Here is a 27,991-nt window from a genome sequence, read left to right as displayed (position 1 = left end):
TGGTATGAGAAAGGTGCTGGTCACAATCGTGGTAGCAAGGCAACACAGATTCAATCATATCATTTGCAAATATATCAAGTCTGCCATGATTAGCGATGTGATGCACCAACTGCCTCGGACTCTGATTGGCTCCCTGTCACTACTTAAACCCACGCCTATCTGTTGCCTGTGGTCAGTCCGTCTGCGAACCTCAGTTTACCAGTGTTCATTTTCCCTGTGAAAAGTGATGGGTCCCGGGGACTCGCATGCTCAAAAATCTATGGGTCCCAACAGAGATCTATGGCTCCCCAAAATTTAGTGTTATCGAAGTTGAAATTGTAAATCGGCGACAAATATATAATATGAATCTATATATTCATTCAGTTTTAACCATCACTGTTTATTGATAATACAAATCAGTTATCACTTCAGATTTTTCAGTTCACAATATTATACATTTCACAAAATAATATTGCTGAAATATTAATCTATATTTTCATTCAGTTTTAATTATCACAGTTAATTGGTAATACAAAGTAGTTATCACTTCAGATTTTTCCGTTCACAATATTGTACATTATACAAAAAAAATATTGCTGAAATATTAATCTATATATTCATGCAGTTTTAATCATCAGTTAATTGGTAATACAAAGCAGTTATCACTTCAGATTTTTCAGTTCATATATTCTTCGTGGTTTGCTGTCCTGCCACACTTGTAATGCCTTCTCAAGGTCCAATCCATTATCATTTTCCTCATAGCATAACCAGGAATATAATTTAGTCCATTTGGGAAGAAAATTCCTTTTCTTGCTAGGAGTATTCTTTTGTCCATTTTCTTTCGTCGAATCATTCGCTTCAACACACATGTTTTCCTTGCCTTCGCGATCTTTCGAAGAATTTCTCCGCCGTTTTTTCGTGCCGGAATTATTGCCGTTGTTATCACTTTCTGCATTATGTTTTGACTTAATATTGACACTGAGGAAATTACCAATTTTGTGTTGATTTTCACCTTCCCTCGACGACAACCACCACAACAATGACGGAATCCCGAAGCAACGAAATCTCGTTTGCCAAGATCGGTGTGCAGAAGAAAACTCAAACTGCGAGACCAAAACAACAATGGCGGATCTGCCTGACGAAAAGTTTGGAGTGCGGTAAATCTTTGTTAAAAAAAAATAATAATAATTGGATAATAATGACGATTTTTTGTCAAAAAAGTTGCGTCCCGGGGACGCACGTTAATTTGACACTATGCGTCCCCAGCAAAAATGATGCGTCTAGGACGCAGGGACGCGGGCAAACGAGAACACTGGTTTACCCTAGGCAAGCTTTTTCTTACCCTGACTCCCAGCTTTCCCCCCCCCCCCGGCCCTGACCCGTTTTTTGATCCCGACCACGTTTTTTGCTCTCCTGTCCCGGCTACTGACCCGTTTTTTTCCGTTCCCGCCACAAAAGTCCCACTTCCGCATTCAGAGCGACCTGCTTCCCTCGCCCAGCGATCACCGGATCTTTGACAGGTCATGCGACTTATACTCCAGTGCAATTTATATTTGTTTTTTCCTCCTCAGTTATGCATTTTTTGGCTGGTGGGATTTATAATGCGAAGCGTCTTGTAGTCCGGAAAATACGGTAATCACGACAATACAGTAGACCCCCAGGTTACGGCATCCCTAGCTTGTTTTATCATGACAATGTTTTTCTTGGCCCCTCTTTACAACATCTACAACAAATGATTTTGCATGCCGAAAAACGTAGGAAATTCGAACTTTGCGTTGCTCATGCGCATGAACGTGCAAGTTACGTCACTAAGATGCCCGTCTGCTATTGGTTGATATCAGCTAAGATGCTTGTCTGCTATTAGTTTGCGTCACGGCATCGTGCAGATGCCGATATACCATTGGCTGAGATCTCTCCCACGGTACTCCACAGCCCTCCGTTGAGTTTAGAATATCTTGTAACTAACTCGGATTTGTTTATGCATGGGCCCCCAGACTAGCAGTGATGCTAGAGGAATCAGCGAGTAGGTGATAACCATGGAAACGAAGTTTACGATAATATAGAAATAAGAAGAAGGCACACGCATCGATACCCTCGCGAATAAGTATAGTCATACCCAACCAAGCTTGAAACAATTATGAAGAATAGGGTGGCGATTAAAGCAAGGATATCTTCTATGAGCGGATTTATGAGTTTGCATGTTCTCCTCGTGCTTGCGTGGGTTTCCTCCGGGCACTCCGGTTTCCTCCCACATTCCAAAAACATGCATGTCAGGTTAATTGGCCGGTCCAAATTGTCCCTAGGTGTGAATGAGCGAGTGAGTTGTGTGTCTCTGTTTGTGCCCTGTGACTGGCTGGCAACCAGTTCAGGGTGTCCCCTGCCCACTGCCCGAAGTTAGCCGTGATGGGCTCCAGCACCCCTGCGACCCTACTGAGGATAAGCGGTGCAGATAATAGATGAATGGATGGATCTTCTATGAGCATGACAATCCTTAAAGTAGTAGTTTCAAAATCCCTTTAAATTTGAATCTACTGTCTCCTCCTGCCTCTGCATCCACCCACTAACTCCACTGTACCAGGTCAAGACACGTCATACCAATGGTAAATAACATTCATTTTTAACCTTTACATGATTATTTGTTTATAATGTTATTTATAATACAAATAAATAGTACTTACTATATATTATTCTGTTATTTTAATGGTTTACCTTGGATACAAGTCACTCAGAAAGCATTAGATTTTAAGCCCTCGCTATAACGGCAATTTCACTTCCTTATCTCAGATCAGAGTAATGTTGAATCCAGGGGGTCTGCTGTAAATATCTCAAATTATTTCTGTAATCTCAATTTGTGATGCGTTGAAAGGCATCCCGAACACCAACGTACCGTTTAGAAGCTATGACCTCAAAATATATTGGCAGAGTTAACGGGCACCTTACCTTACAATCCTGTATACTGTTCTGTGAGTTATTCCTGCAATCAAAGAACAGAAACCGTGCAAAAGATTTGGATTGACAAAGAACAATCAAACATTCGGGAATTTAAACATCTAATATTCACGTATATGAAGTCTTTTGTTTCTTCACGTGATCGTGAGACACTCCTCTGGAGCTCTTTGACATGAAATCCTGTCGGCTTTAATCTTCTGAGCAAAAGTCTTGTCAGTAAAGTCATTGGTTCCACAAGTAGAGTTTCCTCACACTGAGGAACCTTTCTTGCCGTGGCCATCGTTTTCTTCAAGTAGGCCTTCAACCAAAAAAACCTGTCAGCTAAATATCGAGCGTTCATACGGTGATGGGGCAAACGATGATTTTGTCCTCCAGCATGACGCTGACAATGAGGAAAACAAAGTAGAGGAGGAACATGAGAAAGCCCAGAAACTTGCTCATCCTCCACTTGCAGGCGGCAATGGAGATGATGACGAAGAGGAGCATGAGGAAAAGCAGGACGATGGCGCAGAAAAGCCCGTTGCTGCTCACCTCCACCGGCTTGAAGTCGTTGATGATGTTGTAGATGAGCCACGGGAACGGGAGGCTGCAAGGAGATGTTGAGATGATGAGAAGTGCTTGAGGTCCTTAGCTGATGTCCACTTACCCGACGGTGATGTCGAAGATGTTGGAGCCCACCGAGCTGGAGACGGCCATGTCTCCCAGGCCTTTTCGGGCCACGATGACGCTGGTGATCAGGTCGGGGATGGAGGTGCCGGCGGCCAGGATGGTCAGGCCCATGATCTCCTCTGTGATCCAGAAGGTTTCTCCTACCTATGTGGTGAGGCAATGAGGTCAATGGGACTCTTAATCTAGTCTCTTTTATACATTTCCGAATCAAGACAATCAGATATCAGTTCATTTAAAATTGTTAGAATGCTGAGATGGTGGGAAATCGACGTCCTGGAATATCAAGCTCTAAAAATATGACCTGAAGAACATAAAATGAGTGGTATCTGTGCCATCCTCAGACTCTGGGAGTTTGAAGGTTCTGCACAGCATCCTAGCTGTTCCTAGAACTGCGCTCTTCTGAACTGAGGCTTCAGATGTCGTTCCTGGGAACTTTTGATACTTCTCCAGTTTCTCATGTTCCTTCTTCCTGATGTTGGCATCAGCTGGGATCACCATATTTATTATCACCACCCTCTTCTACTCTTTGTCCACAACCACTATGTCCGGTTGGTTAGCCAGGAGCTGCTGGTCAGTCTGGGAACTGAAGTTCCACAGGATATTGGCCCTGTTTTTTTCAGCGACCTTCTGTGGTATGGCCCATCTGGATTTGGTTACTTCTATACCAGAGGCCTCCAACCTTTTTCAAGCTGAGAGTTTCTTTTTGTTACGAATTAGCATTAAAGGGCACCAAGTTTGATATGTATTTCAAAAATAACTTTTCATGTTATTACTGTGTTGTTACTATACTATTGGCGGTTGGTTGGTTGGATCCCTTAACCACTAGGGGCACAATTTCCTGTGGTGTGTCTTGGGAAAATACAGCCAGGTGCCGCCCACCAGGTTAATAGGAGTAGTGTTAAATAGACTCAGCTAACTACAAAAAAAAAAATAGTTTTAACCGTGATGTAATTTCCATATGTTCCTTGCCATAATTTTGATATACTGGATAACTGATTGTATATAATAATAATAATAATAATTTCCTTTGTGTTGTCATTCTTTGTAACAATGTACACAGAACGAAATGTCGATACACCTGACCCGTTGTAGCGGGTCGATGCAGCCGCAGCCAGAGGGCGCCGCCATTATACCAATTAGGTATGTCTCGGTCGAGGCACGAACCAGCGACCTCCCAGTCTCAAAGCGGGCATATCACCTATATACCATAATCTCTCCCAAATCTGAATTTATTTTTACGTGTAGATGATATAAGAATTCCTCATAGATCACCAACGTTTTTATCAACTCTTAAAAGGTTATCAGTGTCTTTGGTCTTTCGTCGGCCATATTTTCTCTGCTTGTTATAGATGGATACCATAACTATGGTGGGCGTGCCTTAGTGCTTGCTGTAGGATGTATGAATACCATACTGATTGCGGATGGACCATGTTGTTACTATGTTATTATTATGTTGTTCATGGTTCATGGATCCCTTAACCTTCCAGAGTTGTCGGGGCACCATCTCCTGTGGTGTGTCTTAGGCAAGTACAGCTTGGTGGCGCACATCCCTCTCCAGGCTGTTTTTTCAGGGTAGGGATTTGCTCCCCTACATGAAACAGATAGTACTGGTTTTCATGGTTACCAGCTGCAGGAGAAGCTGCCTGATCTGACTCAAGATACAACACCTTCATCATCTGGTCGCCGTTTTTGTCAGTGTAAATTGTCCTTCTGCTATGTTATTACCAGGTGGTAAATGGTGGAAGTAAGGGTTTAAATAGGCTCAGTCAACCACTAAATGTCAATGTCAGTTAGAAATCGAAGATCACAAAACCTCTCACTGTCATGATTACTGATTTGGGGCACCTGCGGCAGCCCCGTTGGCGCCAACAGCCACAGGACCTGATTGGCTGTTGGACCCTTTTTAAACTCCCGTCTTCCGAAAGGAACCCGTCAGACCGTCTGCAAATCTATGCTCTCAGCTAGGCAAGCTTTTGTACTCTCCGACATTATCCTGCCCTGTTTTCCTGCCTGATACCTGTTGCCGACCTTTTTCTGACCGGTTTCTGCTTTTGCTCCTCCCTCCTGGCCATCGACCTGTTTCTCGCTGTCAACGACTACCCTCGGGTTCCTGCCATCAGCTACCCGTGACCGACGATAATCGGATCGTGGATGCAAGCACTGCTCTCTTTCTTAATAAAAACTGAGTAAAACGAACGCTATTGGGTCCTGTCTCCGTTCCTGGCTTGTGACACTCACTGGTCAGATATTTTCAGATACGGTCTGAGGGCAGGTGTTCTTAGTGGGCAACCTAGCCATAGCCCTGGCACAAATACTTGATTGATTAATTGACATTTTTATTTCTTCTCTCCTGGTTATAAGATGCAAGGTTACAAAAATGGAAGATCAGCATCTTTGACTGATGATCTGTGGCTTGATGGCACCAGCAGATGACGGCGTGGCCTGTGGACGGCTGGCCACGGCTCAAGGCGGATTAGCCCGGATTAGCCGCAGAGGTCGTATATTTAACGGCCCGACCGCTGTCGGTCCAGAATAGAAAAGGAAAAAACTAAAAAGATGGTTACCTGATGAGCCCACCACACCATCAGGTAGGAGAAGAAAGCAATCCAAGAGATGGAGCCCAGGAAGGTGACGGGGAAGAACTTTTCAGACGTCTGAAACCGTGACAGAGAGCATTAAAGAATAATTGAAATGGACATATGGACATGTAGTAACATCAATATTAAGGTGCATATAAGTAAGACTAGTATGTATTGAGAGAAAACGCTGAATTAAAAGGGTACTATTTGTGGCATAGCATATAATAGAGTGGAAACCGCGTTAATTTGGTAACAATCATTGTTCAGTGAGCCACTATCAGTTTACAATATTTTCATTTATTTTAAAATTTGTATTATTTTATAATTATTACTATTACAACGATAACCGTTTTAACTGTTACTAATATTATTACTACTAATATTATGAATAATAATACACGTTTTATTACTGTACTACTAGTATCATTACTATTAGTAGTATTATGTTTTTTTGCTTTTCACAGTAAAAACAATATTTCAGTCTGCCTAACTGAGGTATTATTTGAATTTTTATTTGAGAACAATTATTACTAGTACTACAACAACTACTATAATTATTAATATTGCTACGACTATTATTATTAAACCCAACTTTTCAGACTTGCCTGCTTATCAAAAACTACCTCACACAATCCACCCTCGTTTTTACTGTATGTTCTTATTTTTTTGTCTGTTTTTATTTCTGTTTTAATTTTTATCACTGTATTTATTTTGTGTAAAGCGACCATGTGTGTGCAGAAAGGCGCTTTAAGATGAAATGTGTTGTAACTATTTCTTCTTCTATTGTAATTATGTCTATTACTATGATTATTATTATTTCTACTATTATTGCTGTTCCCACGTTTATTACTACTATTGTAATTGCTAGTGGTATTATTTTTCCTAAATTATTATTATCTTTACTATCATTCTTAATAGTTCAACTGCTATTATTATTATTACTACTACTACTTCTGTTGTCATGACTTTGATTATTATTACTATTATTATTTCAACTATTATTTTTTTTATTGTTTACTACTACTACTACTACTACTATTGGAATGGCTACTCTGATCAAAATATTACCATTAGTATTATTACCTTTATTATTTCGAAAACTACCTTTATCATTTCAATTATCATTATTATTATTTCGAGTATTTTATTCTTTTTTACCGTTTACTACTACTACTGTTGCTATGGTTACTCTGATCACTAAACTATTATTGTCATTATTACCTTTATTATTTCGACAACTACTTTTATTATTTTAATTATTACAGTTAAAACAGAATACTCTACTACCGTTATCATGACTTCGATTATCATTACCATTATTATTTCGGCTATTTTATTTTTTACTGTTTACTACAACTGTTATTGCTATGGTTACTCTAAACACTACTATTGTTATTATTACCTCTATGATTTCGACAACTACTTGTATTATTTCAATCACTACAGTAATACTGCAACTGGCTGGCAACCAGTTCAGGGTGTCCCCTGCCCACTGCCCGAAGATAGCTTGGATAGGCTCCAGCACCCCCCATTGAGGATAAGCAGTGCAGAAAATGGATGGACTAGAGTAATAATGGAAATAGTAGTACATATTAACACTTCTCCTGCAGAAGTATAAGTAGTAGTACTACTTCCATTCGTACTGTCCAACTGATTTTTTAGTGGGCTTGCAGCTTTGGAGCGCAAAAACCCCCCATTCCACCAATAAAAACTATGTAGAAAGAATAGAATGATTTACTTGCTGATGAGTCTTGTGTGGAAAAAAACAAGACTACAAAATAATAAAATAAAGGAAATAAAGGGAAAAAATGATCCCAGTGAACGCGTATTTATACTACCTCCATATCAAAGAGATTATTGTGAGACAAATAAATCTGAAGACTTTTGTCTATTTTTTTTTTCTGATCACAAAGCATGATTGCTCCAATTTATTTTTTGTGTGTGCATGCAAATATGATGACTACGAAATACCTCACCTCTCTCCTGACATCAGGCAGCGTGAGCCAGAGCGGGAAGACGATGGGAAGGATGATGAGGTAGGTGAGCCGTTTCCTGTTGGTGTCAGGCCAGGCCAGGCTGAGGGGCTGATCTTCGTCCTCCTCCTCCTCGCCCATCTGAAGAAGAATCGCCCCCACGTTAGTTTGCATTCTGTTAGCCATTCGAACCGGAGAAGGTAGAGGGGGAAGGTCACCTCATCTCCAACCACGCCGTTCATGGGAGGGGTGACTTCCACGGCGACTTTCGTACTTGTGGGAATGGTTTTGATGGCTTGAGGAAAGAACATGCAGAAAAGTCACACTTTCAAATTAAGAGATTTGTCAAACAAAATCCATTCCTACTCAATACATCAGCAGAGAAAAAAAAGCATGATGACATCACCACTCACCAACACCGTTGGCACTGAGGGCCTGTTCTTCTTTACACTTCTGTTTTGCCATTTTGTGAAGGATGGACGCTTTCTCCTTAAACCGCCCTGAAAGCCGCACAAAATGTTGACTCATTCGATGCCACTGACGGCTAGAGACGTCAAAAGTCCACCATAGCTAGGTTACCAGAGTGGTTATAGATGCCAAAGGTCCATTTTAGCAAGGCTAACATAAATTTTTAAAGACCTCAAGGATCCGTTTTGGCTAGTCTAAAATAAATGAATAGATATCAGAGTTTCATTTTAGCTTGGCTAGCATGAATGGCTATTGGCGTCAAATATGCTTTTCAGCTACACTAACAAAAATGCTTTAGATGTCCAAGATCCATTCTATCCAGGCTGCGATTATTGACTGTACATGTCAAGGACCCTTTTATAGTGGGGTTTACATTAATTGCTAAAGACGTCAAGGATCCATTTTAGCTAGGCTGACATGGACTGCTATAGATGTCAAAGGTCCATTTTGGCTAGTCCAACATAAATTTATAGATATCAGAGATTCATTTTAGCTCAGCTGGCCATAGATATTAAAGATCCAGTATAGCATGGCTAACATAGACGGCTATGGACATCCAAAATCCATTTTAGCGAGGCTAAAATAAATCATTATAGATGTTAGCAGTAATTTCTTATCAGCTGTTTTGGTGGAAGACCCCATTTGGCCCAACTTCACCCAGACATTCGCTTTAGAGGCCCCCGACTCATTTTAGTTTGAGACCCCTGCTTTAGTGGTAGTTAACAATATTTACATTTAAATCACACCACACGCAGATCATTCAATAGAGGAAAGGCAAGATTTTGGGGTGGGGCTCCGCCATTGACATCCATGAGTACTTCAGCAAACATGAGCACAATGGGTGTGACATCACGTGTCCTTTTCTGCTCATGCGGCACACTTTTAGTTGAATGTAAACGGTTTCACTCTCTCTCACCCCAAAAAAAGCTCTGCAATGTGAACCTAGCCTAATAAGGCCGAGTAAAAATGAAACCCAAAGAAAGAAAAAAAAAAAGGCTGACAAGCACTCATATTGGATCATATAAGAACAATGAAACAAAAACTGAAAATCCGCATAATACTTGTAATCATAACCTTTTGGTTTTTAGGTGAATTGAGAAATGGAATACTTTAAGCAGGTAGGCGCCTTGCATGGTTGACTACCTATTGGTGTGTGAGTGTGTGTGTGAATGGTGTGAAGCACATTGTAAAGCGCTTTGGGAGGTCTTCATTGACTTGAAAAGCGCTATATAAATGCAGACCATTTACCATTTGTTAAGATCCACTTTAGCTAGGCTAGCATGAATGACTACAGGTGTCAAATATGCGTTTTAGAAACACTAACATCAAAGGCTACGATATCCAAGATACATTTCTAGCCAGACTGCGATTAATTGTTGTAGACGTCGAGGATCCGTTTTAGCGAGGCGAACCTAAATGTCTATAGATATTAATGATCCATTTGAGCCAGGATGCCGTAAAATGCTGTATACGTCAAAGATCAATTTAAGCTAGGCTGCCATAGATGGGTATGGCAGCCATTCCAGCAGCTCCCGTGTTATTTTCTCAGGGATGCTGCTGTAAATGTGAATTTCCCTCCGGGGATGAACAAAGTATCTATCCATCTATCTATATATGTCTGAAATAAAGAATTAATTTCAAGCTGACTTATGTTCCCTCGAAGCTTCCACGGGTCTGAGTAATTACGCAAAGTCTGCAAGCGTTGCTTGGAACAGCGGTGAGCAACATCAGTCCCGAGTGTGGCAACCAAATCATTATCTAACATGTCTAAAACCTGAAATCGAATCAAGTCACATTCTGCTGGCGTTCCCGCATTACTATTTGGTTTTTCACACATTAATGAATTGGTTAATGTCCTCTTGGAAAGGTTGTGCGGCTCAAAAACGTCAGTTTTTACAAAAACGGTGACACGAGATTTCTGTTATTAAAAAAGTATATTTTGTTACATAATACTAACATTTTGTGGATTCATTTAGTTGGTTGCACAAAACAGAACTGTATTAAATCACATTTTTAAATGGAAGTACAAAATATCTAGTTACATTCAAATAATGTGCAAATCATTTGAGTATAACAAAAGAGCGATCAAAGAGACTCTAAAACGTATATTTTTCCCTGTTTTTTCTCATCTCTATTTTTTACCCTATTTCTTTAATTTATTCTTTTTTTTGTTCCTTTTTGCCCTAGCTTTCTGTTTCTTTTTCTCCTAGCTTTTTCGCTGCCTTTTTCTTTTGATCTCTCATTTTCCTTTTTATTTTATTGGTTACTACATTTTCTATTTTCCCCCAGCGTTTTACTACTTTTCTTTCTTTGCTTTTTTCTCTCTCCTTTTTTCTTGTTTTCGTCCTGTTTCTTTTATTTTTTTCTCTCTTTTTTCGTTTTCTTTTGTTTATTTCGTCACCTTTTTTGCTTTAATTTTCTACTTTTTATGTCATTTGTGCATAAAGTTACATAATAATTATTAAAATATGGATGAAAGCAACAAAAACAATATGAAGAGCCGTTTTGGTGCCATTTTTGACCTGAACCGAAAGAGTTGGTTCTCTAAAAAAAGAGGGAAACTTGCGCAGTAACATTGACATGGTCATGTAGGTAAAAACGGTCACGTAGCTACATAGTCGAACTGTGCAGGCAATAATTTAAGTAAACCATACTTGTCTCTCAAAATTTTATTGTCTGTATATTTTAATGTCTTAGTGATAAAAAATAATACAAAAGTACTTTTTGAAAAAAGCACACTACTCCATCCACTGTTACCTTCCTTCCTGCCGCCTCTCTCATTCAACACCACAAGCTCACATGCAGGCTTGCTTTCATTTACTCAATCCTGCGCTGACATTGACTTCAAAATACCACGTTTAAAACACACTGAAGAGGGAACCCGCGTTGTTGTTGCCAATGTGCACTTTTGTAATCAAATGAATACTTGTTGCACCAGCTTTTGCTGCTATTACAGCAGCAAGTTTGTGAATGATATTGAACGCCCCACTTATGCATTTTTATTTGTTAAAAAGAGTATATATACATACCCTGAGAAAAAAACAGTGTGAGGTGTTTTTATGAGAGAAGATTATGCATTGACATCAGCATATTTTTTAAATTGAAATCAAATCTTCCAACCCACTTGAGCTCAGTCAACTGAGCTTTTTTCATTTCGAAGCAGTATTTTAGACTTCCTTCTGGAAGCTATCTGGCCAACTTTTGCTCTGCATCATAATGCACTAAACGTTAAATGGAAATTTGAGTGAAGGTGCCATTGACAGCTATAGACATTAACCATTTTTTTAGCTAGGCTGCCGTTGACACCTATGGACATCAATGCATTTTGCTACCTGCTGTCTTCTTTAAATGACCAAACTGCTCATGGCTCGTCATCTGTGTTCTGAAGAAGTGCCATGATTGGTGGTTATTTGTGTAACAGTGATATGTCTTCATTTGAATGCAAGAATCAAAATGGCCGTCTAAGGTGGCTCATTATGTTATTCTACATATAAAAATCTGAATGTGTTTTTTTCTCACATTTGTAATTTAGAAATAATCTATATACAATAACACTTATACAACAACTTCATGTTTGGGGTATTTTATCCTGCATACACACCTTCATTACTCAATGGGTCCAGAGTGTGAATCATGAGCTGGAAAATGCTGTTTCTCATCAAGGAATTGTGCAGTGAAGCGCAGCTGCCTTCCCTTTGTAACCTCGGCTTGGCCTGCGGAATGGGTAACCATTGGGCATTGTTATTAGATTTTATTTCACGTCCATCGAAGCAAACTTACCATCAGTTTGTTCTCGTCATCTGCAGGGGGAGTGTTGACCTGTTGCGAAAACACAAAGAAAACAATGTTCTTGATTAGTCCTTGGAATTCTTCCATCAACACAGGTCCTAATGACATGGTTATCCTGTACTGCCAAGTCTAATTTTGATGTAAATAATTTTCCCATGTAGTTTAATCAACCGCAACAAGCTTTAAAATAAAGAAGTAATAATGCATGTCTAAGGTCCACAACAACAGATTTTGGTCAATTTAATTGATGTGCATCTCAGCTTTAGCAAGTTGCTGCCTCTCAGTTGCACAAAATTTAACTAAGGAGGGTGATGCTCCAACCGTACTGGAGTTGTGCCTCGGTGTTCACTCCCACAACAGGCCAAACACACATTTCCTGCGCCATTTTTACACACTGTTTGAGTGAGCATTTAATTCAGGTGCACATGGGCCCCAGGTTTACCACTAAGACACCTGAGTAGCCCACAGACCGGTCCTGAAAGTAGCTCATCAGTGATAGGTCACTGTGATTTGTAGGAAATGTGTTTTCTAACTGGCATGACAAATATTTGGCGTGACTAGCGTCTCTTCGTAAATAGTTTTATAAATGACATTATAATTTGTATATGCTGATCTCTCATTGCCTTTTTACAAGGCAGATGTTTAAGTGGTTGATTGAGCCTATTTTAACCATACTTCCAATAGTTACAGCCTGTTAACAACATATTAATAACATATTTTTGTTTAGAAATGCATATCAAACAGTTAGCCCTTGGCGCTAATCAGTAACATAAAAGCCACTCTTAGGTTAGAAAAGGTTGGCAACCGCTGGATTAGAAGCATGTAACTGGAAAGAGGATGCCACGGAGAAGCGGACTAGCACCTCCTGTTGCTTGTCTTTCTCTTTTGGGGGTTTGTTACGGGACTTGTACAGCCGCACTGACTCCAAAGCCCTTTTTACGACTTTTTTCAATACACGTTTTTCAATCGAAGCGATTGCAAGAGCGCTCGGGCGTGTTTGCTTTCGTCACTGCAGGTAAGAAGATGCTAAGGGGATCACAGAGGATTGGTGTCTTCCGTGCTGTCATCAAGAAACCTGTGACTATTTCTACGTCTTTAAAGACAGAAATAAAAGTAAATATTAGTTAAATTCCTTCGGCGACTTTCTAGGTTCTGGACGACATCTGAGGAGAAATAATCTTTGTGGTCTCCATCAGTCAATGTCGCGGCGTGATTTCTGCTAGCGCCAGAGAGCATCTGACTATTATTAGCAGCTTTAATGGGATTGAAGAGCATTAACCTTTGGGATTATTTAGAGGCAACCATTACATGAGGACAGGTGGACATCGAGTGCCTTGCAACAAAAATGGAAAAGCTCTTGGCGGGGGCGAGTTATGTGGCCAAAAGTACACCCGGTTCCGGGAAGGTAGAATAAGACACGCAGCATTTGCAAGGTTCAATGTTCTCAATAAGGCCACTCGCCATGTTGGGGTGTGAGACTTCAGTTCTTGAGAACAGTTGAGACAATTGTAACAGGGGAAGGGAGGGGCTTGCAAGGTGATTCAGCAGATAGTTTTCTCAAAGAATCGTCAACTACAATCAATCCCAAATAAGATGATGAGTACATCATCCTGGTTTTGGAGTTCTCATGTTCAGTCTTGGATTCAAAACACCTTTTTGTCTAATTTCCCCCAGTTTTGTGCCACTCTTGGGTGGGGCAAATACAAAATGTTTACCAGGTAAAGGTAAGCAAACCATAAAAATTGAAAATGCAGATGGTTAACTTCCAAAAGTTTTGATTGAATAAGCTAGGAAGTATTATTCCAAACAGTAGGAGCTGCTCACATTCTGATGTCCCATGATTTAGTGTAGAAAAGCTTCCACTCAACTGTCAGAGCCGAGAGAAAAAGAAGGACAGGGTGGGTTTTAGTTCCTGGCATAATAGGAAAGAAATGGACGCTAAATTCTGGGTTATTTTTCTTTTTGTTTCGCATTTTTCTCCGGCCCAACGCCTAAAATACAGGTCTGTTTTAATATTGTCGTCCTAGTTTTGCAATTTGACCTTGTTCCAAGTAAAATAACATTGGTTCATCAACACAGCCAAGAAAAATCATCAGCTGCTCTCTGCCTGGTCTTGAGGACATGGGCGGCACCATTATTAAGGACTCCTGTAATCCCAGCCACCACCTCTTTGACTTTCTGCCCTCTGGTAGATGCTCAGGGTTCCTTAACCTCATAAGACTCGAGCTTTTTGTTTGATGTGCATTTATGTCCACGCGTGTGGACACCGGGTCTTAGGAGGTTTAAAACAAAGACTATCAGGTTCAGAGACAGTTTCTTTCCCAGAGCCATCATCACTCATAACAGGAACACAAAACTTTGGAAAAAATATTTTGCCTGTGTCTAGAAACATTTATATTCATATCTTATTCTTTATTTTTGCACAATGTTGCTGCTAGATTTTACATTGTTTTTATGATACACCTAAAACATGTTTATCTCATTTATTGTATACCATCAATCGTTTTCAATGAACCGGCAATTCTACCGTCAAATAAACGAAATCACAGTTTAATTTGTCATTGACTTTTTCCTCTGCTACTCAAGAAAATGCACGAACAGGATGCTTAGGATGTAATTACATTTGGCCACAACCATAGATTTCTCCAACTTGTTCTTAGAAACAAGATAAATACGCTACAGATACAGATATACTTTATTGTCATTCTTGTACACATGTATACAGAACGAGATGTCGATACATCTGACCCGCACAGTTTCCTTGAATGTACAGATATAAATATGTAGTATTGAGTTGGAGTATTGAAATACTAAGTAATATACTAAATAATTATAGCTATGAGTACTATACAGTAGTGCAAAGAGTGCAAGAGGAGCAGCTGAACAGATCTATTTGCAGTACATTCCTATTTCTATAGATTTATATTTATTTGAGTTTTCTTATTTGTGCACAAGGTTTCTGCTAATGTCATTGCACTATATTCTGATGCACTTACAACTTAGGCCTGTCTACAAACACTACCTTATAAATATTGCCTATCTTTTCTAATGTTAATTATTTCAATCCTTTTTTTCCCTTTAAAGTCGTTTAAGGACATGTTTATCCTGGAGTGCCCCGTCTGATTTTGTTGGTAATAATGTACACCACGTTGTAATCAATGAAAATAAACAAAATTCAAATCACAGTCCAACATTTGGATTTTTAATGTGAAGTGATTGGATGAGTGCAAGTCAAGTGATTGCCTTTGTGGGTACATCCTTACAAGGACAGGCTAACCTGCAAAGAGCACTTGCAGGAAAAAAAACAAAGTCATCGTCCCTAAGAATGAATTTGATTGAAGAGGCCTCTTCGCAATGTCATGTAGATGACAAAAAGAGAATGGTCATTCATTTTAAAAATGCGATATCTTTAACCGAAAACAAGAAGGTTGTCATTGCGCTGTTACATAAGCCCCCCGTTCTGCGAGCTAAACGCTTTTGAGTCTGGACCTCTTTTCTAAAAGTAGACACTAAAGATGGAGCCTGATCTTTAAGTCAGCACGAAAGGAGGGCGTGGCCCGGGCCCCCGTCTGCTACCGTCAAACATTTATATCCTCGCTCGGAGCAATTCACAAGTTTAACCTTCTGTTAATTAACAGGTGGTGTATCAACACTTTGGCTGCTCCTGGATCATCACCTAGCATGACCTCAAAGTTGGCATCGGCAACACTGATTGGCCAGAAATGGATACCCCTAGGTAGACGTGAAAAGGTTTCCAGTATTTTCACAACTTTTTGCCGTGTTTTGTAGGGAGCTGATGATATGTGTGCATGCAAATGCAAATACAGTAGCCCCTTAGTATATGCGACCCCAGCTTGTGACGTTTTCACTTCACAGTATGGAATAAGATGTTTTTACGCCATTTTCCCCATCATACAGCAACAAAAAATCATTTCACGTGCTCAAAAATGCATGCAAGTCAAACTTTGCGTTCATGCCTCAGATGTCTGTCTGCTATTGGTGGATGTCATTTGAAAAGCTGGTCTGCTATTGGTTTGCATCACTACATCATGAAAATACCGATATGCTATTGGGTGAACTACCACCCACAAAATCTTTTTCTATTTTTGTTTAGTTCAGATTCTCATGTGCTTGGTACTATATACTGTATTTATTACACTGTATTAATTCACTATAGGTCCCAAGGCTTGGAGGGATTCTAAGGGAGATGCAAAAACATATCTAAAGAAGGCAGACGAAAGGCTACCCTTGCTAAGTTATAGGACTGTAACCAATCGAGAATTGGGACTACTATTGAATAAGAAGGCGATTAAGAAAGGGCATGAATGACAATCTCTCCAAGTGGGAATTTTTAAATCAGTTTCATTTTGAATCCGCTGTTGCCAACTCCTCCCCCGTCTGCGACCACCCACTACTCCACTGGACCAGCTCAAGTCAAGTTTTATAATTGTATTATATATTAAACTTTTGTTATTTGAATGTTTATTTTCATCTGAGGTATTAGGGGTTTGGAGCTAATTACCATAGGTTTCTAAACTTGCCATCCCCTGCTGCACTGCATAATAAATTAAGGGACAGACTACATTCCTAGATGGATTGAGACGTGGAACTAGGAGTGTTGGTCGAACGGCTGTAATGGATCTAGAAACAAGGGAATCGTTAAGAGGATTAGGTTGATGGATAGCTAGTTTTATGAATTGGGAGATACATCAACATATAAAATTCAGTAAAGGGTTGAATAAACTTTTGTTAATGATGGCTTTGAACGGTTAGTTTTGTAAGGAAAGAATGATGATATTTGGGAATGAATGGATTTTGTGGATGGACAAACAAGATGATTGGATGAAGAATAGATTGTTAGATGAACCGAATAATGGATTGATGAAAGAACAATTACATACCAGAGTTCCAGGTTCATGCTCTCTTATTAAAGAGCAAGAGGAGCTCTTACTTTGTCCCCTTCTCAGCTACCTAGCCTTATTTAGTTCCTCATGTAATGGCTTCATAAATCCTCGTGGTAGATTAGTAATAAACATGCACAAGTGAATTTGTCACCCCCATTAGAAAAATGACTGTTCATCCGTTCTCCCCCAAAGAAATCATCAAGAAAAATGATGTGGTGCTCAATAGGCAAGGCAAGTTTAATAAAAATATCAAACTCGTCTTTTCAGATTAATTAATCAATCAGTTACTTATTCAAATATTTGATTGACCTGTTAGGATCCAGCATGCCATGGTCCTCCAGAGAACACCAACAGGCAGACAAACTGGATGCACCCATTTCTATTACTATCACCAGCACTGGACTCTAATCTGGAGCAGAGTATTTAAGAACTATGCTGACAGCAAAAGCTGTTAGTTTGCCGTTGATGTTCCTGATCTCCTGTCTGAATATGTTGTAAATCTATTCTGGACCTCAAGGACTTTTTCTGCTGTGATCTTTGTTACTTGTTTTTCCCTCCTCCCATGTGCAGAGCTCTTCTTGTAATTCCCTTAGTCTACAAATAAATTGTTGTAGTTCAATTCGTGTGTCTGCACTTGGGTCTGTTCCGGCCTAACATAACCTCTAAATTGGCTAAAATTGCATGGATTGCAGCGTTCGTACACGCTTTCATGGCCAAATTTAAGCATTTCTTAAGCACTTTCAAGGCCAATTTTTCCAGTACCTTCAAGGGAAGAAATCCAGCGCCAATCGTAAGAACGCTTTTTTGATGATTAAAATAAAGTCACTATCTTGCTTCAAGCAAATACTTTGTGCTATTTCAACATGTTCCTATCGATGATATACAAATATTTTTGTTTCAATGGGCTGCTATAAACTGACATGAATTCTGCCATTTTGCTTCAACTATGCATACACAGCTTACCTACATTATACTTGTTTAAAAACACGAAAAGGGTTTTATAGGTGTTGGATAATAATGCATTTAATAGGAAGGAAAGACGAAAAATGAGCCAAATTTTGACTCATTTTAATGATAGATAGATAGATAGATAGATAGATAGATACTTTATTCATCCCCGAAGGGAAATTCACTTTTCCAGCAGCATCCCTAAGCTGAGAACAATCGAAAATAACTGAGAACAATCGAAAAATAACACGGGAGCTGCTGGAGTGGCTGCCATTCGTGACGGCGCCGGAGAAACGATTCAATTTGAATCATGTACAAACAAACAAACAATTGAATCACGGCGCCGGAGAAACGATTCAATTTGAATCATGTACAAACAAACAAACAAATCTTGATTGCTCTGAAGCAGAGCCCATTCAATTAACTGCTGATCTTTTGTTTTACTTATTTTATTTTACATTTTTTGTGTGTTTATTAGAGGATCCATCTAAATTGGTTGAAATATGATTGTAAATATTTTTTTTTACGCATTTGATCATGTATCTATAGCACTGAATGGTTGATATTTTAAATTTATTTTTCATTGGTTTACATTTTAAGGGATTTTGTGTTGTTGTTCGACTTTAAATCTGTTCAGTGTGTAAAAAGCTAAAATTGTGTTGTATTTAAAACAAAAATGTAGATCTGTGAATATTTTAATATGTATTTTATGTTTTTTGCAGAGATCCACTGCAAAACATATAAAATTGCTTATTACTAAAAAATTGAGTGTTTAATGTTTTATTATATTTGATAATATATCAAAAAAAATGTGAGGAGCCAAGTCAAAAGAGCAGTTTTTTCGAACTAGAGCTGTCCTCTTGGGTGCAACCAGTAGGCGGCAGTAACGCTTCACTTGACAACGCCTTGATGACAAACCACCAGAGCAGGCGTGTCAGCGTCATTTTCATGCACTCTTTAAACGTTATTCTTTATTTATTGCGTGGTCTATCGAGTCTGACTGACAATAAACATGGCAATGGCAACAATTTTTAAGCACTTCACCCAAAATTCAAGCATTTTCCTGACCTTAAAAACACAATAAAATTCAAGCATTTTTAAGGATTTAAAGCACCGTACAAACCCTGGGATAGACGAGGTAAAGAATCTCACATACAGTACCTTGGGTGCGGTCTCCATGATGTCCACCCGGTTGCTGCCCAGTTGACTTTTGATGAGCAGTTCTACTTTGGCGTTGAACTTCATGAACGTCACATAAGTGCAGTAGCACATGAGTAGGCTGATACTTTCCAAAACCGTGATTTGATTATCCAAAAAGAAATAGATGAGCATGAGCAAGCCGATAATGTAGAAGGAGACGTCTCTGAACAGAGGCCACCAGGTGAGGTTCAGCACCTCCTTAGAGAAAAGGGCGCACATGCCTATCACAAACAAGATGTTAAAGACGGCCGACCCCACGATGGTGCCGATGCCCACGTTGCTGTGGGAGACGAAGACCCCTATCACGGAGGTGAACAACTCGGGGGCCGAACCGCCCGCCGCCATGAAGGTGGCACCAGCTACGTCGTCTGAGATCTCCAGCTTTTCGGTAATGACGGTTAGCGCCGGAACAAAGAATTCGTCGCACACAATGGCTAAGGCTATAAACATGTACAACATGCCAAACATATGAAACGCCACGTAGCCTTGGCGTCTGTCCTCCACGCTAAAGTAGTCTGTGGGGTAGTCCCCGTGATTCATCTCAATTTCTGAGGGTGGCTGGGTCCCGGGTTCGGACTCATTGTGGTGCTCCAGGAGAGTTCTTTGAGGAACCTCGGCGTCTCCCGAAGCCTCTGTCTCACCGGCTGTCGCCGCGGTGGCGAGGGACAAGGCACTCCATGAACATACCGCGCAGACCACCACCAAGCTGAAGACGAAACCGAGGATTCTCCCGGGCCGCAGTTTTCTCTTCACTCCATGGCAGTGGTTCCTCATGCAGCTGCGTGGTCCGAGCAACGGGACAGAGCTGGACAGATCCATGGTGTCTTGACGACTTCTTGAGAGGAAGGACTCCAACATCTTTGGTTCTCAGTGTGGACGTATGGACAATCACCCCACCCAAAGATGGGCCACTAACGTTTCTGACAGGCCTCACTGCTTAACCGATTGGTATGCATGTTCCTGGAGGCCCATCACTCGGATTCCAGGGTCTAGCCCATTTAAAGGTTTCCTCATATTAAGTCCCTGGAGGCACAGACAAAATATAGATTTACATTTTGGGGTAAAATACATTCCTATAAGAATAAGACTGAGCTCTGGCAAGGTTCTACATTGCAAACATTTCAATTACAGTAGACCATATTTCACGGTGTTCCCGTCATACACTGCTTCTCACTATATAACATTAGCAGTAAATATTTTGCGTCGCCAAAAATGCATAAAATTCAAACTTTGTGGTGTTCGAGCATATGATGACTTATGTCTCCAAGATTCCAGTCTGCTATTAGTTGACGTCATATCAAATGCTGGTCTGCAATTAGTTTGCAATATGACATAGCAAAAATACTGATATGCTATTGGCTGAACCACAACAATGCCTTTCTCGCTCTATATTAGCAAGTCGGTGATACAATTCTGTACAATAACCTTCGAATCAAGCTTGTGGTGGTGAATAAATATAACAAAGGCACATTAATGGCGACCCTCGCTAAGCTGCAAAGCCATACCCCATTGACGATTGGGGTAAATAATAAAAATGAAAAGGTGAATAAATGGATTTTTTGAAGGCATAGCAATCCTTCCACATTTGATTTTCAAAGTTTTTAATCCTTCCCCACACTGCATCCAGCCGCCACTCCACTCAACCAGCTCATATCACATCACACCAAAGGCAAGCAAAATGTCATTTTTCCTTAACATGCATATTGACCTACAGTATAATGTTTTTTAATTATATGGGCACATAGAACACATAAGCAGTACCTACTACATACTATTTTGTTATTTTAATATCTTAATCTGGAGGTACCAGTTCTTCAGAACTCATCAGCTAATCAACATGGGTTTCCATCTCCCGCTATACGGCGATTTCCCTTTGCGATCCCCACCTCAGAATAGATTCAGGTTGTATCCTGGGGGTCAACTGTACAATAAGAGTGAGCTCCAGGAAAGTTTACAGTTACAAAGAGTCTAAATATCACTAAAATTGCAAACAAAATTAATTTAGTGCGCTTAATGGATATGCAAGATATTAGTATTTTTTATTATTAAGGGAAACCATAAAGCTGCTCCTTCTTACGTGATGAACTGGGGGCAAATTGACAGTTTCAAACTTTTAAAATTTTGTCCGGCCAGGAATCATGCAAGATATAGTGTCCATATTCGGTGACTGCAGCAGCTTTCTTAAGAACCTGTGAGCATCCACCGACATTAGCCAAAGCTTATTAGGAGGCTCTCTAATCCCCGATAAGATATACTTAGATAAGCCTCGGGGCCCGCACTGCTGCTAAGTGTAAAAGTAGACATCAGCACAAATCAAACGTCAAATTTAGTGACAAAACTAAAAATAACACGGAGAGTTGAGGAAAATTGATTTATGCTTCTATTTCTAGTTATTAAAAGCATGCAATGTTCTTTTTAGTTAACACTTGATGTGAAGAACACATTTTGGTATTAACACGCTTATAATAAAAAATGCTTATCGTACCAAGGCTGTTTTATTTCTTTGATTTTGTGAACTTGAAAAGGGAAGGAGGGCATATGAGATTTATTCAGACATTTCTTTTAAATTCCTGCTGCTTACATTGATAATGCCCCTTATCAAGGCTGAGGTTTTGAGTTTTTCCTTGCCCGCATGTTGGTTTAAGATCAGGTAATGGTGTAATTGTAATCCAGTGCAGTCCTTTGAGACATTTTTGTGATTAAGGGCTTTATAAATAAACGTGACTTGACTTAATGCTTCTGTTTTGACCGCTGAAAACCTGCAAAGAAGATTGCTTAGCATGCCGGGGTTGGTCTTTTTTGATTGTTATTGCATACTTTTGCATCATTGTCACCATTTGCCAATCGTGTTGCTGTTCTTCAATTTCCACACCCTTTAGACTGCATCTGTTTTTTTGTAATGAGGATGATTTTAATAAAGAGAGGGTGAGGGACTTCAGAACAGGTTGAATTTTACATCTTGGGAGTTTTGTGCAGTCTTTTCCTAGTTTTTTTAAATATCCTCTTTCCCTATTTTGAGTGTCCATTACACTAAAAACGTATCAACAACCCCAAGAATTTTGATAGTATATCCCAAAAAAGCAAATTGAAACAGCAGCAAAAACACTTCAAATCAGAAAAAAAGCACATATAAATGATGTACCAGAAAGAAAAACTCACCAGAGTTGGATTTTGCTCCACAAGCCTCGCTGAAAAAGGCCGAATATTCCAGTCGGAGAAAAAAAATCCCGGTCCGGTAAATTCCCTGTGAGATAGTCCTCCCAGGGAAGAACTTGCAAAGCGAAGAAGCCAAGCGCTCATCCCTTCCTCACCCTCCTTTTGCTCGTTCCTCCCCCCACCTAACTCACCCCACCTTGGGTCCTCTTCATCCTCACACCCAAGTCGATGGGTGTTGTCAGTCTCAACGAGCTTACGGCGCGATAAAGCCTAGCGTGCCGTCGGGTCACTGGCCTGCGGAAAAGCAAGTTGAACTGCGATCATCGGCGAGCTTTTTGAACCAAGGGATTCAAAGGTGTTACTCAATGCGAAAAAAAGCTATAAGTTGTAGTATTGCAATATGCGGACATGCGTTTTGTAACTTAGATTTAATAAGAAGGAAGGGCTCAGGAAAAGACTTTAGAAGACATTTGGCATTGTGAGGTTCCTTTTTTTTAGTCATCACCTGTTCCTCACAAGTTCAAAATTCATTGTTGTCTTCTCTTCTTATTTTGGGTGTCTACTCAACTATAAATTTATCATTTAGTCTTTCCAGCAGGATGTTCTTTTGGAGATATTTCTTAAACGTACATGTCAAGATATGAAGAACACTGCTGACGTGATGTCTGTAAAAGTCCTTCAAACCTTTTAAATAAAATGGTGGTAGAGCAGCAAAACGATGAGAGTTTAAGAGTGATGCCCTCTCCCGCATGCATTAATCAAGCTTTAGTGTCTGTTGTCTTTGTCATCTTGATTGAAAATGGCCCGATTAAAAAGGGCCTGATTGCCCGTCTTTTGACCCTTATCTCTGTTTATCAACCCGCTGATGCATCAATTTCCAGACATCTTTCAAACCTTTCCTGGTAAAGTGCGATTCCCCAGCTCTCCTGCAGAAACCTTGATTTGTGAGAATCAAAAAATGAACACACCTAAACACGAAATAAAGTTATTAGGTAGTTAAAGATAATGCCGACAATGTAAATGTGACATTGTCAATAAAATGCCAGGAGATCAGCAAAACAAGTGTGTGTGTCAAGAACTGAAACAAGAGTAGGACCCAGATGCGTGACGCTTCTCACACAAGATTTATTTTACGGAAAATGGGGCAGTCATGCACGTCAACTCAAACGCCAGATCGTTGGGTGGAAGACGTAAGGCAGCAGTCTGGCGTGGAATGACAGGAAGCCAGAGGCTGACGAGATTGATACCAATTGCAAGAGCACATATCGGACAGACGGGGTCGATAGCGGACAGGACGGGACAGACAGGATGGATATCAGGCAACAAAAGCAGGAAACCAGACAGAGTCAAAACCCACGTCTTGCAGAGGTTCGTTGACTGACTGACAAAGGGTGAGTGAGAGCACTGAGCTTAAATAGAAGGGAAACCAATCCGTCAACGAGCTGCAGCTGGCGCCACACAGGTGGGGCCAATTGGGCGCCGTGGCAACCGTGACAGTGTGGTGCTGCATGTGCAACAAGCTCTGGAGTCTTGTTTTTGTTGTTCTGGATTGAACATGGCCCAAGTATAAGGGCCCAGCTGCCTGTTTTTCTCTGTGTTGCTCTTGTGTTCAACCCACTGGTGCATCAATTCTAACAGCTTCACACTTTTCCTAGTCAATCACACTGTATCATTTCTTCCCAAAAGATCACCGGCTACCCCCTGCGCAGTCTGAGGGACATTTTTAGTTCTCGCTACCTAAGCAGAGCCAAACACATACTGAAAGACTCATTATACCCCAGCAACCTTCTTTTCGAACAGTTACAATCGGGCTGATGGTAACTGAGATTCCTCAAGACCGGAACGAACATAGTGAGGGATAGCTTTGACCCCAACGCTATCAAAACTGCAGTCTTGAAACGCAGTTTTAAAGTGCAATGTCTTAGTGCAATATCACGATTGTGTATTATTGTCAATTTTAGGTGTGAATACTTAATACTAGAAGTAGATACTTTATATTTTTCTATTTATTATTATTTGTATACAGTATACTTGCCAAGAGGAGTGCAGCCCTAATTTCGTTGTAGAACAATGATAATAAAGATGATTCCAAAGAAACCTTGGAGTGTGAGAAAATATTATACAGTTAAAAATAATAACAGAAAAAGTGAAAATAATTTAAAATAAGGGAAAAACGTTTGACGCAACCACAGCACACAAAGTTGGATTAAAATAACCGGACCCGTTTTTTCCCGTCTCCCACTGTTCCTATCCAATTAAACGTTAGCGTACTTAATGAAGCGGGGCTCTCACTTTTACTTGCCAGTAAATGTTGCTGTGGATGGCTTAGAGAATGATTGGCTCTCCATCTTGAATCTGCAAAAACAATTCTAAAATACTGATGAAAAGACATTAGGTTAAGTTTATATTATTTAAAGGCAGTGGCAGCTAAATTTAGACCTGTGCAATGTCCTGCCAGGGTTAAACTCATTATATAACCCGCGGAACGAAGCAATCCCTTCTTCAAGGCGGCATGTGGTCCCACAGATAACTTGAGCAAACTGGAATTAAAATAAGCCCCTTTCCACACAAGACGAAGCATTTGCTGAAACACAGAAGGGAAAAAAAATACCGACTGATTTGTTGAAAAAGCTGCAATACAAAATGATAAAACAATTGACATATACTAATTTTAAAGGGACAGTGTGTACTATTCAGTACCTCCTAATCAGGGTTGGGTAGGGTTACTTTAACTTGATTACTTTCAATTACTTTTGGATTACTCCCAATACCAAATACAGTATGCTAATAAAAGACAAAGGAAACTAAATATGAATAAAATTATGACTCACAACATGTGGTAAGCTTTCTCTCCTGGCTTTGATCTCCGGCAAAACGAACATAAAATGCGACAGAAACAAAATGAAAATAAATCCAAACAGCTTGCCAACATCATTTTTGCCGTTCCATGTATCCCGTTACTCCCCAAGCCTGCACAAAATTTAGTCATTTTATTCATATTTAGTTTATTTTGTCTTTTATTAGCATATTTGGTATTGGAGTAATCCAAAAGTAATTGAAAGTAATCAAGTTAAAGTAACCCTACCCAACCCTGCTCCTAATAGTGCAAACAACTTGTATTCAGTAAAACTATCATGCTAATGTAAAAATCAAAATAAAAAAATCATAGGTGGAGAAAAATCTTTTTCTTTAACATAGTGGTATCCATATCTAAGGTTGCCTCCATGTTTGCCTGACATCTTGCTGCCTGATGTGACACTGGTTTTCATTCAAAACAGTGCCATCTAGTGTTTCAAACTTACACACTTTGGCTCTATATGTTTATTAAATTCTCGTTTAAAAGTCCTTTGAGTGCTTCCAACAAAATCCAATCAGAGAAATGATTTCCTAAAATAGCCCATATAGTGTTTGATTGCACTAAAGTGGTCCAAATGTAACTTCCAACGTAATCTTTTCAAAGTTTTTTTAAAAATGACAGTTTTTTTATTCAAACTTTGCCATTCAAATATTTAAGACGTCTTTGAGACAGAATTTTATCATTTTAACGTATTTTCGACTAGTTTTTGCCGAGTTGGAAACCTCTGAAGCGTTATTTAGCTTTTAGCATAGTTAGCTTTTCGCACATTACATTGGCATCTCATCATTATTGCCACCAACACTACTTAACATATTTACTTTCTACACATTTTAACTTTCACATTTATTACATGAATGTGTCATTTACATTATAACTTACCTGTCAAATCTCGAATTGAAAAAATACAAATTGACTTGTTTTCGTATTTAAAATTTGTAATCTGACTCGTCTTCTTCGGCGACTATCAATCACTACCAGTTTATATACATCATGTTATTGTACCCCCTGCTGGACAAAACAATAGTGCACTTGAGTACAGAATAGCGTTTTTTTAGAAAATAAAGGAACAAAAATACAAAATAAAATGTTATATATGGCGGGAAATTCATTTTTGGAATAGTGTGATGATTACTGTTATTTTATTCTTTGAAAACGCAGTTCTTTAATGTGTAGCACAGCAAACAACAACTTCCTTGTACATTACAATAAAGGGACAGTGTGTAATATTTAGTGCCTCGTAGTGGTACAAAAACCTTAGTATTTCTTTAACACAGTGGTACTTTAATGTTTCACTCACACTACAACTTTCCTGATCAGACTATACGTGTTTCCCAATAAAGGTCTTAAGTGAAGTAAGTCAGCTCTGTAGTGTTAGCATGTAAGCACTAGCCGCAGTTCAGCTAGCTTCTGGTGATGATAATGCAACAAACGAATTGCACTTGCATATTTAAAAAAGAAATGATAATAATAGTATATTAAACACTGCCGCACATACATTGGCATCATCCAATTGACTAAGGACAGCAACAGACTGGCTGTAACGCACAAAGTACGTGTTTACCAGTTAAAATAGCTCGACTGAAACCTAGAATAAAATACAAAACCCTTTTAGCTTCTAAAGAAAAAGGGGGCCTCGACCTACCCAATATTAGATATTATTATTGGGCAGCTCAAAATTAAAGCTCTTTTTTTGTGGATTATTAGAGACAAAGATACAATATGGGTGGACATGGAGCAGCGGTCCAAATGTGCTTGTGAAATCGTTACCATTCATATCAGTAGCAGTGTTCATTTTACCTCTGAAAAGGGATGGGTCCCGGGGACTCGCATGCTCAAAAATCTATGGGTCCCAACAGAGATCTATGGGTCCCCAAAATTTAGTGTTATCGAGGTTGAAATTGTAAATCGACGACAAATATGTAATATAAATCTATATATTCATTCAGTTTTAATCATCACAGTTTATTGGTAATACAAATCAGTTATTTCTTCAAGATTTTTCAGTTCACAACAATATTGTAAATTATACAAAATAATATTGCTGAAATAATTATATAAATCTATATTTTCATTCAGTTTTAATCATCACAGTTAAATGGTATTACAAAACAGTTATCGCTTCAGATTTTTCAGTTCACAATATTGTACATTATACAAAATACTGCCATCCACTTAACTATCTTTAGCAGTGAAAGCATGGCCAAGTCTTCTTTTTGATGTCGTATCCGTTTATACTTGCCTCTCTCTTCCCGCAGCAACAGAATTTCCATAGCTAAATTGTGGTTTTCATTGTCGTTGTGCCGATCCAATGTGCTTTTCTGAAAGTTCGTATTGCAAAATGATTTATGCAATCCTGTTTTTTTGTCACAGAACATGTAGCCTCCATTATCATCCTCCTCATAGCATAACCAGGAATATAATTTAGTCCATTTTGGCAGAAAAGTCCTTTTCTTGCTAGGAGTATTCTTTTATTTTCTTCGCTTCAACGCATGTGTTTTCCTTGCCTTCGCGATCTTCTGA

At 39.4% G+C, this 27,991-nt stretch overlaps 1 protein-coding gene across 2 annotated transcripts; it reads right to left on the bottom strand.

Moving 5' to 3' along the window:
* Nucleotides 1–358: 358 nt before the first annotated feature.
* slc24a2b (solute carrier family 24 member 2b) lies at nt 359–26,421 on the bottom strand. 2 transcript variants are annotated; one of them, XM_088341515.1, is made up of 14 exons: nt 26,351–26,421; nt 25,054–25,198; nt 24,907–24,969; nt 22,618–22,908; nt 19,420–20,481; nt 12,398–12,436; nt 12,219–12,330; nt 8,563–8,649; nt 8,368–8,444; nt 8,153–8,290; nt 6,162–6,251; nt 3,575–3,741; nt 3,460–3,514; nt 359–3,226 (listed from the first exon to the last, which is right to left on the bottom strand). In XM_088341515.1, the coding sequence occupies exons 5-14, from the start codon at nt 20,314–20,316 to the stop codon at nt 2,960–2,962; spliced, it is 1,929 nt and encodes a 642-aa protein (XP_088197641.1). In that variant the 5' UTR covers nt 20,317–20,481; nt 22,618–22,908; nt 24,907–24,969; nt 25,054–25,198; nt 26,351–26,421; the 3' UTR covers nt 359–2,959. The 2 variants fall into 2 exon arrangements, with proteins under 2 accessions (XP_088197641.1, XP_088197642.1); XM_088341516.1 differs by having other exon boundaries at nt 3,075–3,514.
* Between the last annotated feature and the right edge of the window lie 1,570 nt (nt 26,422–27,991).

Source organism: Urocampus carinirostris, chromosome 8 (assembly GCF_059441175.1).
Source record: "Urocampus carinirostris isolate Australia breed hairy pipefish chromosome 8, RoL_Ucar_1.0, whole genome shotgun sequence".
Taxonomy (NCBI): Eukaryota; Metazoa; Chordata; class Actinopteri; order Syngnathiformes; family Syngnathidae; genus Urocampus; species Urocampus carinirostris.
This window is presented reverse-complemented; position numbering and strand designations above follow the sequence as displayed.